Genomic DNA, 18,552 nt, shown 5'->3' on the forward strand with positions numbered 1-18,552 from the left:
AGTCTTTGAACATTCGTCAAGGTATTGAATGTGCCTGTGTGTCTTGAGTTATACAGGAACTTTGGGAGATTAAAAGTTTCATTGGTTTCTTGCTTGGCTTTCAAAGTTTTTGGTCGAGAAATGCAACGTGTATATATGGCTATTTGTGTTTGGATGAGATGAAGTTTTATAGAAAGTTATCTCTTGTTGACAGGATTTCACTGTTTGACTTTCATTTCCAGTTGAGTGCGTTCGCAAAACTGTTTCACTGTATCAAATAGTACATCAATTGATGATTTACAGATTGAACAAGTAATATCATCTGTATAAGCTACTGTTTTTGAGCCGCTGATTCCTTTATTATGTGGGAAAATATGTGTGCAGCAGAGTAAGGGTTCAACAACGAGTATGAAAATGAAGCTGAATGGGGACAATTTTGCCTAATTGCACGTTGTAGTACAATTGTTTTGGAAAGGTAGCCATTGATCTCAATAATTGCTTTCGTTTCTTTATAAACTGTACTTATTGCAGATTTTGTGTACTTGTCAGCACCAATTTTGTCGAGAAGAGCTAAGATTTAATCTCTACTTTGTCGACTGCTTTTGAAAAACCGAGTTTCACAAAGCATTTGCTGTTATTGGGTTGCTTATGGAGTTTTCGCTATTTTTGAATTCTATATGGATTTGTCTTTGCTCAATAAAGCATGCTGATGTTGACCGACTATGTCTTCGAGAGCTCTTATGATTCTGGCAGATAGAATGTGTGAGATGGAATTTTTAGATCATTGTTGAGCAAGCTTACAGGTCTGTATTCATCAACAGTACTTGGATGATCAGTTTCAGATAGAAAAACTTCTTGTCAATTTTCAAGAAAAAACTTCTTGTCAAGATTGCAATTTGTCAGCTTCCGGGAACTTTTCCATTCGAACAACATTATTGAGATTCTTTTACAGCAAAGTTTGAGGTTATTCCATCTGATCCCGGTGAGCTTTGCATTCAGATTGTTAATTGCTTTCAATACTTCATTTGTAGTGTTTTCATTTTCACATGTTGCTTCTGTTAAGCGTTCATTCAATTGACCAAGAAATATCTCAAAGGAAGCTTTCTTTCTTGCTTTATAGAGCTGGATAACATTGTTTTCAAACTTCGATGAATTCATCCTGATTTAATGTTAAACTTGCACCACGCTTCAGCGAAGTAATATTGTTCGTGTTTTTTTTGCTTTTCCCAGGTTTTGAGACCTTTCGCATTTCCAAGTTTGCATTATTGAGTCAGTTTCTTGAAGTGGTTGAATATAACTTTTTCTTGTTTTCATACTAATTTAATTTGGAGATTGTTTCCTTGTATCGCTTTAAATTTATTTCATCGGAATAATGTTTTTGAATTTGTTCTCTAAGTCTTTTCTCCGGCCAAGGTGGTTTTAATTTGCCAGCTTAAGATTTTCGATTATTAATAGCTAGGGCCTAGCAGACATCACGTATGTGACACTTTAATTCTGCATTTCTTTCATGTATCAAACAATTATTTCGAAGTGTTTCTCTTTTTTGATTTACTCTTTGCTCTGCAATAAAATAGTATCATTCATTTTCCAAAAGCTTTGCCCGCGTTATTTTTCTTTGCGGTCATTACTTAGCTCTAACAACATGTGAGCTGAGAAATTACGTCGATTTACTTTATTTCGGTGCAATGCGTTTGGTTTGTAAAAAAATAGTCAATTCGTGAAAAAGACGATGTTCTCTTGTAGTGCGCGAAATCAAGTACGTCTAGTTTTATGCCTGTATCAAAGGAGTGCTTTCTGTGGATCAGTTTGGAGCTTTAAAAATCGTTTTACTCTATGGTCTTTGCTTCTGTGAGTAGTTGCTGTGTTTCTCGGATCATGACTGAAAGCATTATAATCCCCTTTTAAGAAATTAAATCTGTAAATGCCGAGTTTCGAGAGACTTAAGCTCAAATGTTTTATTTTTTTCAGTGTAGTCGCTTGTTTTCAGATATACATTGAATACCGTTATATTGAGTTGCGTAAAAGTAACTCCACTGTGATCTCGTGATTGCATTATTTGATCTTCAGTTTTTAGTTTTCACTCCAAACTGTAATCAAACGTCCGCTGCAATTTATTGCAGGCACTAGATTATAGCGTAATTTTTACTGCTCAAGAACTTTCGCGTGAGCGAGATAGGACTAGAATTTTGGAATCTCGATAACAAAATGATGAAATTTCCCCTGTTACATTTGTAGCATTTTTCAATTATTGAGAAATTTTTTTTCGGGCTCTTAGGGCCACATGAGTGTAAACAGAAGATTTTGCGCTCGATCATTTTTGTTTTTCTCGGTCTGATTTTTCTTTTTCATCCACTGATTGTTTATGAATTGTTTTGCTATTTGCGCGTTTTGTTGTTTTTGGGTTTTACTTAGTGGCCGATTGGCGCCTGCCTGATCTGTATTGTTTGGGAACAGCACTATTATGAAGCTCTACTGGTTGAAGCTTCTCGGTATTGAGATAGGTGTTTTCATTATTTTCAGCGTTTTGTATGGTGGTCGAGGTTTTGTTAACTTTTTTTTCTTCAAACTTTTTCTGTAAGAGCTTTCTCCACTTCCTCTACATCTATGGTCAAGTTGCGGAAGGAAGTGTCACTGATTATGGAATTTGATCTCTGAGCTATTCCATTCTTTGAATTCTGTCATCCGATTTTCATATGACAATGTTTTTAGTCTTTCCTCTTCAGTTGCGTTCTTCAACGTCACACTGTGTTAGCTGGCCATTAAGAATAAGATAGCATCCTATGTTTTTCATCCAGTAAATCGTTGGGCTGTGTTTTCTTCCCTCTGGAAGTTCTATTAATTTCAGGGCTTCAGTGTTTGGCTTCAGTGTCAGTGGTTTCTTTCCGTGTTAAAGAAATGTTTGCCCGTAAGGAAAACGGTTCTGCCTAGTAATTTTATGCCTCTGGATCTAAATAAGTGGTATTCAGTTTTGACTATTTGTAAGGAGACAACAGTCAGCGACAGAAGTCTTGTCTCTTATGTGTGCAAAGGTTTTGCCTATTGCTATTTGATTTCGTCCTTCTTGCGGAAGTTCGTTCAGAATAGATTTTGCACACTGAAAATAGACGTTGTTCAAGATTCGTCATTCGAAATATTTGAGTTCGTGAATGGAGGGATAACTTGCATTATTTGGAAGTCGTTTGAGGTCTTTTCTTTCGCTCAGCCTTTTTGAATGATTGAAGAATACGTATTTTGGTTTTCGCTGGGAGTAGGCGTCATTGATGAAGGGAAAGTGTTCTCCCTCATAGGAGAAAACAGCTTGTTATACCAGGAAGACGTATGAAGAGTAGATTTTAAAAGAAATGTTTAATAAAAACTTAAATTCATAATCTCAGAAGTTAATTTTGTTAAGAATTCTAAGGGCCCTACAGTAATGGAGAGATTAACTTGAAAAAGCAACTTAAAAAGCTAAAGCTAAGGAAAATGTGGAGTTGTAGTTTTTCAAGGAATAAAAATATGAGGGAAAGGTAATTGAAAATTCAGGATTTTAAATTCAATCTTAAGGAACGTTTAAAGAAAAATCTCTTTTAAAAAAGTCTATTTCCCAAAGGACGTTCCTACACAAAGACACAAAATGGAGTACTTGCTTGTGGCTTTCCTATCAACACTTTGAGGTACTGATCCGAAAGTGACAATAATAGCATTTTAAGCATCATGGATAACAATTGGGCTACAAAATAATTGCTTAGTGAGCTGAACGCCAGCATTTTTTTTATTTGTTTTAATTTTTTAAAAATTTTTAATGACTCAATAATGGGTTTTTTTGGTCTGACCCGTTTCTCTTAACAAGCGTTAGCAGGTCTGTTGCTTGATTAGATTTTGGTTGATCGTGATTTTTACGCTAAGTTTCTGTTCTGTTAATGTTCAAGCTCAAAGAGGCTCATTTGTACGACTGAGGTCCCGAATAAAGAGGTTTCTGTGGAATAAAGTTTAATAAAGATCAGTTTTTCTCAAATATTTTTAGTTTTAAAAGTGGCATCAAAAATTTGGAACACTTGGTATCTGATCTGTTTCTATCGCTCTAAGGCATGCTAATGCATTTCCCAGTTATATTTGACATAGCCAGCATTTCGATGGATATGTTCAATTGTCAACCGGATATCAGCTCCGATTTTCAATATTACATTTTTTGTAATCAGTTTTTCAAAGTCAGAGTTGCTATTGAGTTGCAGAGATTCGGGGGACTAGATTTTTGGTGCCTTTCAGTCTTCTGATAACTCTCCTCTTTTGGTATCAGTTCTGTCTTTAATAAGATGCAATGCAGGTGGCTTTGCTAAGTACTAAGCTATCAGAAGACTTAGTTATCGGTTCATTTACCTTTCTAATAAAGGTTTTTGAATGCGATATTTTCGAAGTGCTATTCTGAGCGCAATTTGGTAAAAATGCTCTGTTTCCTACATAAATTTTTTAAAAAGTTTATTGAAGCAATTGAACGGCACCAGGCAGTGATGAAAAGTGAATAGTTTATATTAGGGAAATGCTATAAATATTTTACGCAATAGTTTTCATCCAATCAAATTTTAGAATATATTGCCTTAACTCAGGTTTCAGCGGAGAAACTTGCGACAGCTAAGCTGACAGGTCTAAATAGGACGAAATGACGTCCTTTCGGAGGCCGACTTCAGCATGTTCTCAAATTAGTTTATCAGCGAACAGCCCTGAAGCAGTTCTCAAAATATTTCATTTTAAATGAAAAGTAATTTACTGTTTTGACTCGTTAGTTTATTGAATTTTCTTCAAAAAAGACTCTTAAAGAGTTCATTTTGATCCGCGGAAGTTATTTATCCTCATTATTAAGAGACTAATTTAGTTTTAGTTAATTGCTTAATTTATGAATTAATTTATCCAAATAGTAACAATTACTTGTTCTTTTCGTGATGTGGTTATTTGTGCATTTTGGTGTTTCAATGTGCTTTTAAAATTTTGTAGTTAATCCAAAATTTTTTGTGCAGATTGTGTACCTTTATTATCTCGTGCTTTTACAGGTTAAATGAACTGGTTGATCACAAACAAATTGGCGAGCGATTGTGGTTATAAAAACTATGAACCTTATCATAATACTAGAAATTATATCTGCTATTTGTTCTGTGCTCGATTCTTGGTCCACCCAAGCTTTGTGGTCATGAACCATAATAAAAAACCATAATAGGGGACTATAATTTTCTGTATGAGGTGGGGGCTACTATGAGGAAGGTCTTTCTTTAAAGAAAAAAAGCACGAGAACGATTTGAATTAATTTGGCCATGAAAGTGATGGCTTTACATTATGGCTTTCAAATGAACTGAAATAGTTCAAGCACCAGTAGCTTGTCAAATAATCAATTAATGTTTAAAAGCGCTGATTTTTAAGCTCTAAATTGTACATAATTTGTTTCCTCTGTATAAAATGTTGCTTTCTTCAATATAGCTGTGCAATACCTTTCCTTTCTCTCTTTTCCTTTCGTATTTTCAAATGAATCGAAGCAGTTTTCATCCATTTTTCAGTTTTCATGTAGGGCAGTAATTACGCATGTTCTTGTATTATATATAGCATACAATCTTCAAAGTGTATCAATAATGTTGTGATGGATTGTTAAGACTATCAATTAGTTAATTTTGGGGTACTGTGTAATAATCATCACCCCCCACACACCACCACCCCCACACCACCTGAAACAATTCAAATATAGGCTTGACGATTTCTGGTAGATAGCTATGCTTTTTCGTGAATTGTTTAATAGCTACTTCCAGTAATTTTATATATCATACTCGTTGGAAAAATGTGTATTCTCCTAATTGCTGATTTAATTAGGCTAATAAATGTTGGTTCTTGGGGGAGTCTTTACAAGGGAGTTGGGGGAGGGGGTTAATTTTGGAGTATCAACATTTTGTTATTATTCCTCGTTTTTAGGTGCTCATTAATACCAACAAATCCATTCCCTCAATCGATCTATCTTTCTTTTTCCACTCTCTTCTTCTTATTATCTATCTATCTATCTCTTAATTCCTGTTAACCTGTGCTCCGAGCAACTCAAGTGTCGCGTATCGATATAAATTAGTCTGCTTTGTCTTAAGTTGTGGAGAACTTTCCTCATATTTTACATTAGCATGTTCCCCCTTCCCTTATAGTACCAAAATCAATACTACGACGCTAGCCTATCTCTCTGCGTGCCAAATTGTTCTAAAATAAAAACTACTTCTACTAAAAGCTAAATATAAGTTCCTGCTTAAAGTTATTAAATGTAAATTGGTCACATGTGTTGAGTGGAACCTCATTTCAATTCAGTTCCTCCCTCCTATATTCATGGTGGATGGCCTATGTGAGATGTTGTGGATATTCTTTGTTAGACGGGTGCTCAAGTGCTAATATTTTACTATCAACTAATGAAATCTCTATGAAGTGTATATGTTCATTAAATGTGAACTCTATCAATGTTTTTATAGAATTGACATCTATGAAGTTTGACTTGGAACTCGAATTTGCCAATCAGCTTGTTTTCAAAATCTTTAGTTGGCTGCTACTCATTGATGTGGCAATGAGCATGATTGAAATGATGCCGAAATCGAATCGTATTCTTGATTCTGTTCCAACCCTCCATGTTATTGGAGTCTTAGAAAGTTCATTCCTTACAATTTTTTTTTTCAATCGATATTTTTTGAGGTTAGCAACTTTTTCAGCCCCGCAAATTTTGGACATATATATCCTGAAAATCAATCTCCTGAAAATTTTAACAGTTTCCCTCAAATTGTTAAGTTTCCCTCAAATTGTTAAGTTCTCCTCAAATTGTTAAGTTTCTTTTGAATCTCAAACATGTAAATTCGAATAATCTCAAGTTACATGTTGTAATATAAATCAAACATACTACATCTTTCCCTTGAATAACTAAATATAATAAAAAAACTAAGGTTCAGTTTCTAGTTTTCGTGATTTATTTTATAAAAATAAACTTTTAAAGCCGTCATTTTTTTTGTCCATTGGAACTCGTTCGTGTCTTTTTTGCATCTTTCTTTAATTCTTTTTTAAATTTTTTCTTTGATTTTTCCTTTCTGGAAGTTCATGGAAGTTTATTCCATTTCCGAACGAAGTTTCTTATAATTGAATTTTGACTCAATTTTGATTTACATTTAGTTGTGAGAGAAAAATCATATGTACGATTGTTTTACTTTAATTTCAACGTCTCCGATTACTCTGAATTTCTTTTGGTCTTGTTTTTGTTGGACAATATCGAAAAGTCTATTTAATGAAGTTTTAGCTATTTGAAGTTCTGCGGAAGTATTTTGTTTTCAAGAAGTAGTTTATGAGCACTGTCATATTTTGTTTGTAAATAGCAAACTTTTATGCCCCATCTAATTTGTTTGTTTATTCTGTCAATTGAGTAGGATGGCAAACTTTGAAAAAAATATTGCACTAAAGTCTAAATGCGATAACACAAGTGAGCTAAAGAGGTTTATTCGAGCCTTTAAAGTTATTCGATTGCGTACCAAATAAATTGATCTGATAGCTAAAGCCGTTTTGCTGATCACATTAGTAAGTTGTTTTTGGTATGTCAGCTCTTTGTCAAGAATAACACCTAAGTATCTGCTTTCATCTGTTGGTTCCAATGAATGACTTTTAACTTCAACGCAATAGACAGTTGGTAATTTTTCATTTTTGAAATTAATTATTTCGTTTCCCTTCATTAAGAGTTAATTTGTTTTGTTTCATATATTGTTCAGTTTCCATCAATATTTTTTGGCCTTTGCTTCTGAACACTGTTCATTTCTGATGTCATTTAATCAAGGAAGAATTCTGAAAGGTTTACATTTGAACAATACGCCACATTTATGAGCACTTTTTCTTTCAGAGGCTCAGTTACTTCTATCCATAATGATTAAAAAAACTCCGGTTAATGGTGTTCAAGTCATTTATTTTGGTTGAAATCTGCTTCGGTATCCATATGCCTACACCTCCCCCTCTTTCCAATTCAGTTTATGATGATCTCGGCGGTTGAATAAATTGATGGCTACTGCATAGGAAAGAATCTGGAATAGTATTGTTCCCTTTTATCCATGTTTCGGTAACAGCTAGGAAAGACAACTGGTCGAGATTTGTCAAAAAATTTGATAACTTTTCGTATTTATTATTTAGGCTTCTACAATTCATGTATCAGAACTGAGATTATCGTCTCTTCTGTTCTTTGCTTTATAGTGCTGGTCTATTGTTTTCAATTTTTCTATTTGAGCTGGGCCAGGGTTTGTTTCAATATCTCAACTTTTTTTGCAGAATAATTGATATGACGGATAATAAATACGTTAGATTGATGAAACCCGACCCTAGTGAAAACAAATTATTAAAATAAATATGACACAAATTAATTTTTGGTTTTTAATATGATTTGAGTGACCTTTGAAAAAGGCAACCTTCCCCCCTTTACAAACAAAACCTATTATTAAAATCACAAACAAAACTTATGTTTTCTTCAAAAGAAACCTTTGTTTCCGTCAAATTGTTTACAGTTTCCCTCAAATTGTTAACAGTTTACTTCAGGTGATCGTCATTGGCAGGCTAAAATAACCAAATGTGTAAATTAAACAAGAAAGTAAGTTTTTTCATTTATTCCGATTATAAAACTAAGGACAGATTTAGTTACCCTTGAAAAATTTGAAGATTACATTAACTAATTTATTTAACATCGAGCCTGTCATTTCAAACGAATTTGTATGGAATGTTTATTTGAATGTGAAATTTGAAAGAATCCGCCACTTTTAAAAAGAATAAAAAGTTAGTCTATCCCTATTTGCCTGAAACAGTGGAGGAAAAATTGTGCTCTGTGAGAATGGACAAAGTTTTTTTTTTGAAAAATTCAGTGTCCTCGTGTGTTAAAATCTTGACTAGTTCATTATCTGGTTGTTTCATTGTCCTTGATAGAATTCAAAGTTTCGAAGCAGTGCTTTTAATGGCTTTCATGGCTTAAGGTATATAAAAAGAAATTTTTCAGTGGTCGTTGCGGGCTAAGAGATGAGTTTCCTGCCCTGACTATGAAGTTTGTTAGCATTGCGATTCATATTTACTTGGGCAGCGTTAATTAGCAGTTGTTGATTAAAACTGATAGCTGGTCTTGAGAACTTGAAAACATAGTTTTTAAAAAAGATTCTTTGGTGTTAAAGAACATTTACATTCACTTATGACCTATTTTGAATTGCTCTTGAACAATGTTTGTAGCGTGCGTGTTTTTGTAAACGTGCTGGTTTTTTTAATGCAAATTTTTTGCCTGACTGTTTTTGCTCTTTTGTTATAGAACATTCTATGACTTCTTTAGTGATCTTTTTGGTTGATCTAAGTCACTCTCGTTCTGACATCAATTTCGTTGGTAAAAGCGATTCTGAGCTGATGAAATCAAAGCCATTGTAGCTGAGTGATTAGGATGTCAGACTGCCAACCTGGAGGTCAGTAATTCGAACCCCCGTCGGATTGTCTTTTGCGCACCGCAAAACTTCTCAGCTACGTGGCCTCTAAATTCAACTGCAACTGCCCCGACTTTTGTTCGAGAGCAATTAATCCGACGTTAGCTGATTTATATTGTTATTTGACGTTGTTTACTTAGATGCTGTTCTTTTTGTATCAAACTTTGCCATCAATTGATGAAGATAACTATCCAAAGCCGTTTAGTTAGCTTTGAGTTTCACGTTTTTGATTTTCAATTAATTACGCCAAGTTGTTTAAAGTATTCTTGACTAATGTTGTACTACCAAAAGGGAAGAACAGATTTAGTTACTGTAGGAGACTTTTTTTCTTGGTGTGAAGAGTGGATCTTAGAGTTTGACCCCGACCCACGTGAAAGCTTCAGCACTTGCCCCTACCCCTCCCCCGCCACTGCGCACCCACCCGTCACTCCACCCCTCCACCTCATGCCATCCGTAATCCGGCACGCTCGCCTCCTCCCAAATTGGTCACCCCACCGTATTAAGATAAAGCTAACTACCCAAAACCGGTTGGTCGGATATGTCGAATATTTCTACCAGCATGACACACTTTTTCCTCTAAAAATTGATTTTGAAGCAATTATCTTTGAAATAATGATAGCTGTTTCTCATCTCTTCATATCTCGGAAACTGATCACGGTGATCCTTTTAGCAGCAGTTAGACCTATCAAGTGACATAATTTCACTGCTGTACGGGCACATAAATCAAGAGCAGGGTTGTTCAAATAAGTTATGGATCAAATGATGTAGATAATTTTTTTTACTGATGAGCATGAGCAATGTTTGGTTGCTAGCTTTTTTTACCGTATTCAACGACAAGTTCTAACTGGATTAAAATTGAGCTGACTTCGCAAATTAATTATCAAGTTTCTACGTTTTTGGTGGTGTTAAAAAGTTTTAGTGGCGATAAAGTCAAGCCGTCATTTGCAACAAAAATGTTCTCTTTCCGCCTTTTTAAATAGCGTTTAATATCAAAATAAGTAAGCTATTTAGCTTGAACACGTTGGATGATTGTTGTCCTAACCTCAATTTAATTAGGGGTTAGGCGCTTTTTGCGAGCCCCGCTTTGTTCAGTTCATTTAGGACGATCGATATCTTTGGCCGAGATAAGATAAACTGTTGTAAAATTAAATCCATCCCTGAAGACATTTTCTAAGTTATCGTTTCTCAAAAACGGTTCTTAATGTTTTGAAGAAATCTTTTTTCTTACCGTTTCAAGCTTCATGTTTTTTCATTGCTCTCGGGCCAATTATTGTAAACGTGTCTTTTATATGCAAAATTTTTTCTCTAATTTTTACTTTTTCGAGAACATTCTTTGACCTCTCTAGTGATTTCTTCACGCTTGAGTCCTTCAGTTTTGAGTGATCTAAGTTGCTGTCGTTTTGGTGTAAAGTATGTTGCTAATATAAAGGCGATTGTGAGCTTATAATGATCAAAGCCATTTTAGCTGAGTGATTGAAATGTTGGACTGACATTCTGGAAGTCAGGGGTTCGAATCGCTGTGGGGTCTTTTTTTAGCACCCATAAAACATTCCTAAGCCACAACTCCTCTAGTTAAATTGCCACTGCTTGTCATTGGAGAGTAGTTCATCCGACGTTAGTCGGCTTATGTTTTTAGAGCATAAATACTTTTTTCAAACCAATCGTCTGATTTGTGTTCTTTACCGAAAAACCATTATATTTGGTTGCATTTTTGAACGTTTGATTTGAGTCATCGGCATCTCCGTGTAAGCATGCAAGATTTTGACCAAATAATGCAAATATCAGTTTTTTAAATTTCCGGAAATTTTATTTTCCAGCAAAAAGAACTTTTGATAGGACAATGTATCTCACTTTGCAAATGATTAAACGGTAGTTGAAGAGATCAGTGCAACGTATACGGAAAGAGTTTGGGGACCTCCTCCACCTGACATGAACTTTTTCACAACTATGACAAATAATATTCTTTGTTTTCTCTTAAAAAAAGTTTGGTATAGACAGCTGCCAAAGTTACTAAAATTGCTAATTTTAAATGACTTGTTCAATTTCTAATAATTTCAGCTTGAATGCATGCAATGAGTGCATAAACAACAATGGGGAAAGTCTTTTAATATGACAGAAAAAGTTAACAGGATTTCATTTGCAGGGTTTTTGTTTTAAAGGATTTTTTAAAGGATTAAGGTAAGACTTTCTGCAACCTTTTCTTTCAAATCGTTGGAATATAAGTCACTGCTCAAATTTGAAGGTCATAAATTCACGAAAGGGCAAAGATATTTGCAAAGAACAATGAATCCAATGACAGATATCAGTATTCTGGGACCCTTTATTGTAATTTTGTCGTCAAGCACGAGCTTCTTTTTTTTCGATATAACTGAGGATACGCATATGCAATAAATGAGTTGCACATTTTGAAATTTTGCTTGTTTGTAACGAGATGGCACAAATGTGCGACTGCGTAATACCGATACTCCTTATTGGGTTTTTAAAAATATCAATTTTTGCTTTGTTTGTTGGACGATAATTTCGTTTTCATGTAACACTCGTTACAATGGGCCAAAAGAATTATCAAAAGACGGGGTTGTTTGATAAACTAGATAAGTTTTGGTACAATTTGGACCAATTTACTGCTCATAATTGTAATCATAATGTTAACAGTCGAATAAGATGAAATAGAATAATTGTGTTTGATTTATAGAGAAGAAAGTTTCCTTAATTGAAGAATTATATTTTTCAAAAAGTATTTCTTTTTATCACTCTAATTATTTAGAACTTCCTCTGTGGTTGGGTACCTGAGATAAAGCGTTTCATTATATTTAAAACTTTTTTGAGCTTACTTTATTTGATTTCTGTCCTGTTTTCTGTAGTTTTTATGCGTTTTCGTGTTAGTTATTGGTCTGTTTTGTTGATTCTTTTAGGTTTGTCATTTTTTATTTTGAGATTTTAACCTTCTCGAGTTGTGATTGGTCCGAAATATTTTTTTGTTGGTTTTTTTGTGTTGCTTGCATGACCTTTTATTTTTAAATTTTTATACTAGTCAATTTTTAGTCTCATACTTACAATGTACAGAGTTTATATTCATCCCTTCAATGACCTACCCAACAAGCAGTAGAACGTTCAAGGAAAAATGAGTGGAGCTAAAAGAACTTAATAAATCGATGAGGCCTGGTCTTTAATTAAAAGTTTTTCAATCGGTAATAAAGCGCAGTTAACGTTTCATTTTAATGGCTAACGGTTTTTGGATACTACAAGACTTTTTTACGCTACAACGGCTGCTATTTTGAGCAGCACAACTCAATTCTGCGTTTTGTGTTGTTCCTTAACGTTTTTCAATTTTATTGAAACAATTTTAAAGAGTATCTTTTCAGTCAAATTTTGAATAAAGCATAATGAAACTGGTTGTTTTGTAATATTTCGGTGTTTTTGCTGTTGAAGTTGACGTGAATTTTTGGCTTTTTTCTAAACGGATTATGATGAAATTTTGATAATCCTAGAGCCCCTTATTTTCATTTTGCTTGTTTCTTCAAAGAGTAACTTTATGGGATGAACTATTTAATTTAAAAAATCACTGTTAATTAGCTCGTATTTGAACCTAAAATTTGATTTTCGCGACATCTTTTTCTGTATTGTTTTTACTTGTAGTGAGCATTTCGTCAATTCCAGTGGTTTCATGAAAATCAAAAATAGCTTCTAAAAAATATCAAGGAAATGGGAGAACACATTTCCGCGGCATCGTTTGAACTGACTTCACGCTTTTATATTTTTCCGGTAAATTAACCAGGCTATTGTACGTAATTATAATAGGAACTGTGACGTAACTATTCTTTTTCCGATTTGATTGTTTTGAAATTCGCTCCGCATTTTAAATAATTTTGTGTGTCCATTCATTGAGAAGAAAACAGTCTGTTGATAAGTAATTTATGGCGGTAATAATTAGTGGTCTCTCCACATAATGTTTCTTTCTTCATCATGGTGAACATTGCAACTTTTCCTCGTTCATAATTTTTCTGCTGAAATGACAATAAACTGCTATTGAACATCTATTTAAAATTGAGTTTTGATGTCAGTCGCCTCACTTTTATAGGGCCCGAAAAAGAGATTTGCATTGGAACTTTTAACCATGCCGAGTGTATTTTGAGTTTTGAATCCTAATTTTAGTCCAAGACCAGATTCTGCAAAATTGAGTTATGAGATTATGCACTTTTTCTTAAAATCTTTTCAAATGAAATCACAAATGACATCATCAGAAGTTTTGAAGGTCAGCTTACATTGGCAAAGACATGGCCAAGCTAATAAAGTGCCATATTCAGAGGTCTTCTCTGTACTTTCTAGGGGTGATTGATATTTTTCAGACTAGTTAGCCATGCTGAGACAGATCATTAACAGGCCTGTGAGCTTGAGTGTGCTTGTTAGTAATAGCAGCTGCTGCAGTGTCAGTGTAAGTGGTACTGCTGTGAGACGACAGCCTTTTCACGTGTCATCAGTGAGCAGGGTGGATGACGCGGGTGCTATCAAGTTAGTATGTCATATTGCATAATGCTAGAGCTAGCATAGCTTTTGGTCATTTCCCACGATAGTCCACCTGCATCAGCAGCATAAATGGTATAGAGTATATAGACCTGACTAGCCTGCAATCTGTCTGAAAATAAACTGTAGACCATTTTTGTGGGTGTCGGTTGAACATTTTTACTCCTACAAAATATGTTGGCGTCTGTTACGGCATGGGGCCGATTTTAATAAATAAAGTTGTAATCTATGATTTCAACGGTGTTAAATTGTTGACTTTCACTGTCTGGCGTTTGTGCATAAATGCTAGCATCTGATATGAGTAAGGGCAAGATTGGTTCCATATCAAATAAATGGATTTATTGAAAAAGACTTGTGAAATCTGATCGAAACGAAACAGAAAGAATCTCATTACAAACGTAGAACTATCGCTAATGCAGTAAAATGGTACTTAACAATACAGCAAAACGGTTTTTTTGCTACTTAGCAGCTATCAAAAAAGACTAATAAGGCTGTATGAGTTGAAATTTTGAACTTAGATTTAATTTTTTTATTAACCTTGGTGTCGCCGTCTCCTAAAAGCAAAACTATACAACTTTCTTTTACTTAATCCCAGAGACAGAGCGAAAACAATCATTTCCAATTAATTTGAAAAGAGCCAAACTTAACTTAGCTTTACATCTTCAATTTAAAATCTTGCGGAAAAACTGAGTTTTGCTAATATTTTTAAATGTTAATGTCCCCAAATCACAAAGTCATTAACTAAAAGCCATTAAGTAACACAACTCGACTCAATTGTGGAAGTCCCCTTTTTGAGGTGTTTTTCTATTGAGTGTCTTTAATTGAGTGTCATCTCTTGACTGGTCCATCTGTTATAAATGTGCCTATTTGCCATATCCTAATCTCTCAACGGGCAGCTAATGCTTTTTCATAACGTTGACACTGTTTTTTGTCATAAAATGTTTGACTTAAGAAAATAGTAGATTTTTGTCTTTAGCCCTATTTTTTATGTTTTGTTGGGTTATCATTTGTGATGGGTGTCATCGGGGTCTAATGAAGCATAAATAGCGCGAATTAATAGTTGCAATTCGTAGCTATTGCTTTCTGACTTAGCCGCTATTTTTTTTTAAAAAATATTGGTAGTTTTTAGTTTTGCCGCCTGTTTGTTCTTTTTTGTCCTATCAATTTCTATTGATAGTTTTGATGGTTTATTATTGAAGCATAATTTAAACTAATTAATGGTTCATAATTCGTGGTTTTCATGACTTGGACAGTATTTGTTTTCTAAAATTCAGCGAATTTTGGAGTTTTTCCCCATTTTTATTTTTTTACTTTGTTTTATGGCCTAGTGTCATTAATGACAATTGTAGTCAGTTGCTAAGGAACCATAATTGAATCTAGTTTTTGACTTCAGCACATAGCAGAGGTTTTTATGATTTTTTTACTTATCAACTAACATTTTCTGAAAAGAAGTGAGTCTTGCCTCTTTTTCGCCTTTCTTGTGGTCTTTTTGCTTGGTTTGTTGCTAACAATATCACTTTCCTCATTGTACATGTAGTGCGGTGTGATTGTTGTCACTTTATTGACTTAAGTTTTTAGGTGTTCTTTTCTTTAACTTAGATACCATTTGTTTTTGAAAACGTTTTTGAATCCTGCCTCTAATAACTTCATAAGTTGTATGTTATGCTATGATTAAGGGTTATGGCATTTAGCGTATTGTTTTTGATGACTCTTTCAAAAAGATTCTGATTTTGACCAGTTTTCTCGTTGCCTGCCATTAACTTCTCTTGTGCTCCAATTTAAAAGTTCAATTCAGCATATCAAGTTAAATTAGAAAACTTTTGGACACTTAAAGAATATCAAGATTTCACCAATTTTTCTTCCTGGAGTGTTTCAATCCCATCGTCAATCAGTGGGGTCAACAGCCGCTTGTTTCGGGCGATCTGCCAGCTATGTGATTAATTTCTCTCAAAACAAAGTTTGGCAATTATATTAGTACTGTTGGTCTTTTTCTGCAATTTTTCCTAGTACTGACTTTTCGTTTCATGGTTAAGAGTTTGGATGGTTAAGAGTTTGACACCCACTCTACACCCATAAACGCAGCCTATCGCTTTCTCCCCCTCGTCCACTCATGCACCCCATTCTACACTAAACCTTGCACGCTCAAACCAGACGCCACACTCCGCTGACCCCATGCTGCACCTCTCCCCTCAATTAAGGTTAAGTTAGCCTCTCTAAATTGCGGCTTGGTACTGGTGTAGTCAACCGCTCATCAGTCATTTGTAAGCAAATTGCCTGTGATGTCGCCACTTATGTGTAGAAGTTGTATATGTGTAAAAGTAACCATTTATTCTCTTTACTATGTACTATGAACTCTTTAGACTTGTCATTAATCACACTGTGGATTTTGCTGACTTCAGAAAAAATTTTCTTGGATAGTTAAATTTGTGGGGAAAAATACTAAGGAGAGTCTATGCATCCGAAATGTGGACTTAAATTACATTTTTCTGTTCGATACAATTCCACGCGTGAATTTAATTGGAATCCACGCTATATCAAATTTGACTCATTTTTGTGTTCAGCTAATCAGTTAAAAAAGAATATAACCAACTAACATCAGAAAAATTGCTCTCAAACGACCGGCGAGAGGCTGGCTGGTTTAGGGAGGCTAGCTTAAGCTTAATTGAAGGGGCGGGGTTGGCGACGGGTTATGGGTGTGATGGGGGTGTGGTGGGGGCGTGAATTGGGGTTGTTGGGGGGGGGGGGGGGTGGTTTGAAAGAAAAATGTGCGAGGTGGTCAAACGCTAAGAACCGCTCTTCACACGAGTTTATGTCTCCAAAACAGTTCCCTGTAAATCCACTAGTAATCCGAAAGGCTCTAACATTTAAATGCTCTCTTAGTTTTCCTGTTTATCTCGTTTTTGAGTACGAAAAGTTAAAAAGATCAGACAAAAAATCGGCCAAGCGGAAAATTGCATGAAAAAGACTGACGGACTAATATAATTGGTAAATTTGAGAGCAATTGAAAATTACTGTAGAGCTGTAAACTTCTATCTGGTAAGATGGAAACCGATTAACCAAAAAATGGTTGGTCTTAATTGTTTCAAAAACTTAAGACGAACCCGGGATATTTGTGGGCATTTCAAGTTAATAAATTTTCTTCCACACTGTGGTGACCCTTTGATTCGTAGCACTTCGATAGTTTCAAGTCTTAATTCTTAGATTTGTTTTGGATTCTACGAGCGTGTGGACTTCACTTATGTGAATCGTGAACAGCTTTTAGGTAATTTTTCAAATAGAAATTCAAGTGGTCATTTTTTTCATTTGGGTGAGCTGTACCTAAAGTTTGCAAGTAAAGTTCACATTTTTGTAATTGAAATCACACCATAAAGCTCAAAATTGCCGGTTATTTTAGAGTATATGCTACCTGGTAATGCTTCAAAGGAACATGAAATTCATGAGTAGTTTTTAATCAGTTTCTATTTTCACTACGGTAGTATAATGTCTGCCTGCATCCGGAAATTTGGTAATGGTAATTTTGCCTAAGTTGCATTTGCTAAAAATAATACTTTTCGTTTCCCGTCGGTTTAAGATTGCCCGCTTAAATAATTAAAGACATCTTTGAAGGGACGCCGGAGGGGCGATGGCGAAAAAAGGACAGAGCCACGAGGATCAGTACTACCGGAAGATTCAGGCTGAACAGCTGAAGAAACTGAAGAGCCAACACAAGGACCACATCCAGAATGCCCAGCAGGAGATCAAACGACTCCAATCTATCATCGACAGACACAAGGAAGACATCGAGGAACTAGAAACGGAGGAGAATGACCTCAAGTAAACAACAGAAGTAAACAAACACCTAAACGTCACCCACTTGTTTAATCTAACTAACAGAGATTCGATATTGTATTGGTGATGCCACGTAAGATGATACTTGATAACGTTGCTGTGTTGCATATACGTTGATAGGAATTCATTAATGACTTTAAACACTAACTTTCAGTTATATCATTAAGGTAACTTGTCTATTTTATTACTGGAGAAATAAAAATTAAGCGCCAGATTTTTGAAATTGACTGCTTTTAAGTTTTAAAAGAATGATCGTTTTTTTTTTCTGATTGTGGGAAAGTTTGTTTCTGAAAATAATAAGGTTACTGATTTGACTAAAATTAATGGGCGCCTTGAGGATTATTTGGAAAAGTTATAATATAGTGAAATCGTATTGTGAGGATTGTATTGAAGTTTTTACCCAACTGACCAATAGTTACTGATTTTTACTAAAAATGAGAAATTCATTAATGCCTTCTGAGACCATTAGTCGTGCGTTCATTGGCATCCGATGGAAAAGTCATCACGTTTTAAAGATGTGTAATATCTGTAGGTTTCCTTTTCTAACAATGATTTCATTTTCATCTAAGCATATAATTTTTTCACTCCTTAATTTCACGAATCTTTTCTTGTATTCTGATCATCTAAGTCTGATCATGGTCTTGTGAAGTAATTTCAATTGTTCATGTGTTTGCTATGAACAAAGGGAAATTTCATTATTTCACTGTTTTGTAATCTCGAATGTGTACCTGAAAAATTGATGATTCGTTAAATTAGAAATGAA

The 18,552-nt window shown here is 34.6% G+C and overlaps 1 protein-coding gene across 1 annotated transcript in view; it reads left to right on the top strand.

The window, feature by feature from the left end:
• LOC142353607 (ATPase inhibitor mai-1, mitochondrial-like) overlaps positions 1–18,003 on the top strand; it is a 132,453-nt gene extending 114,450 nt beyond the window's left edge. The window contains exons 2-3 of the mRNA XM_075405894.1: positions 13,785–13,949; positions 17,568–18,003. Of these exons, the coding sequence (XP_075262009.1) occupies positions 13,798–13,949; positions 17,568–17,778 (363 nt within the window). The 5' untranslated portion in view covers positions 13,785–13,797 and the 3' untranslated portion in view covers positions 17,779–18,003. The remainder of the gene's footprint in view (positions 1–13,784; positions 13,950–17,567) is intronic.
• Positions 18,004–18,552: the final 549 nt, after the last annotated feature.

Source organism: Convolutriloba macropyga, chromosome 14, assembly GCF_964194025.1.
Source record: "Convolutriloba macropyga chromosome 14, txConMacr16.3, whole genome shotgun sequence".
Classification (NCBI taxonomy): Eukaryota; Metazoa; Xenacoelomorpha; order Acoela; family Convolutidae; genus Convolutriloba; species Convolutriloba macropyga.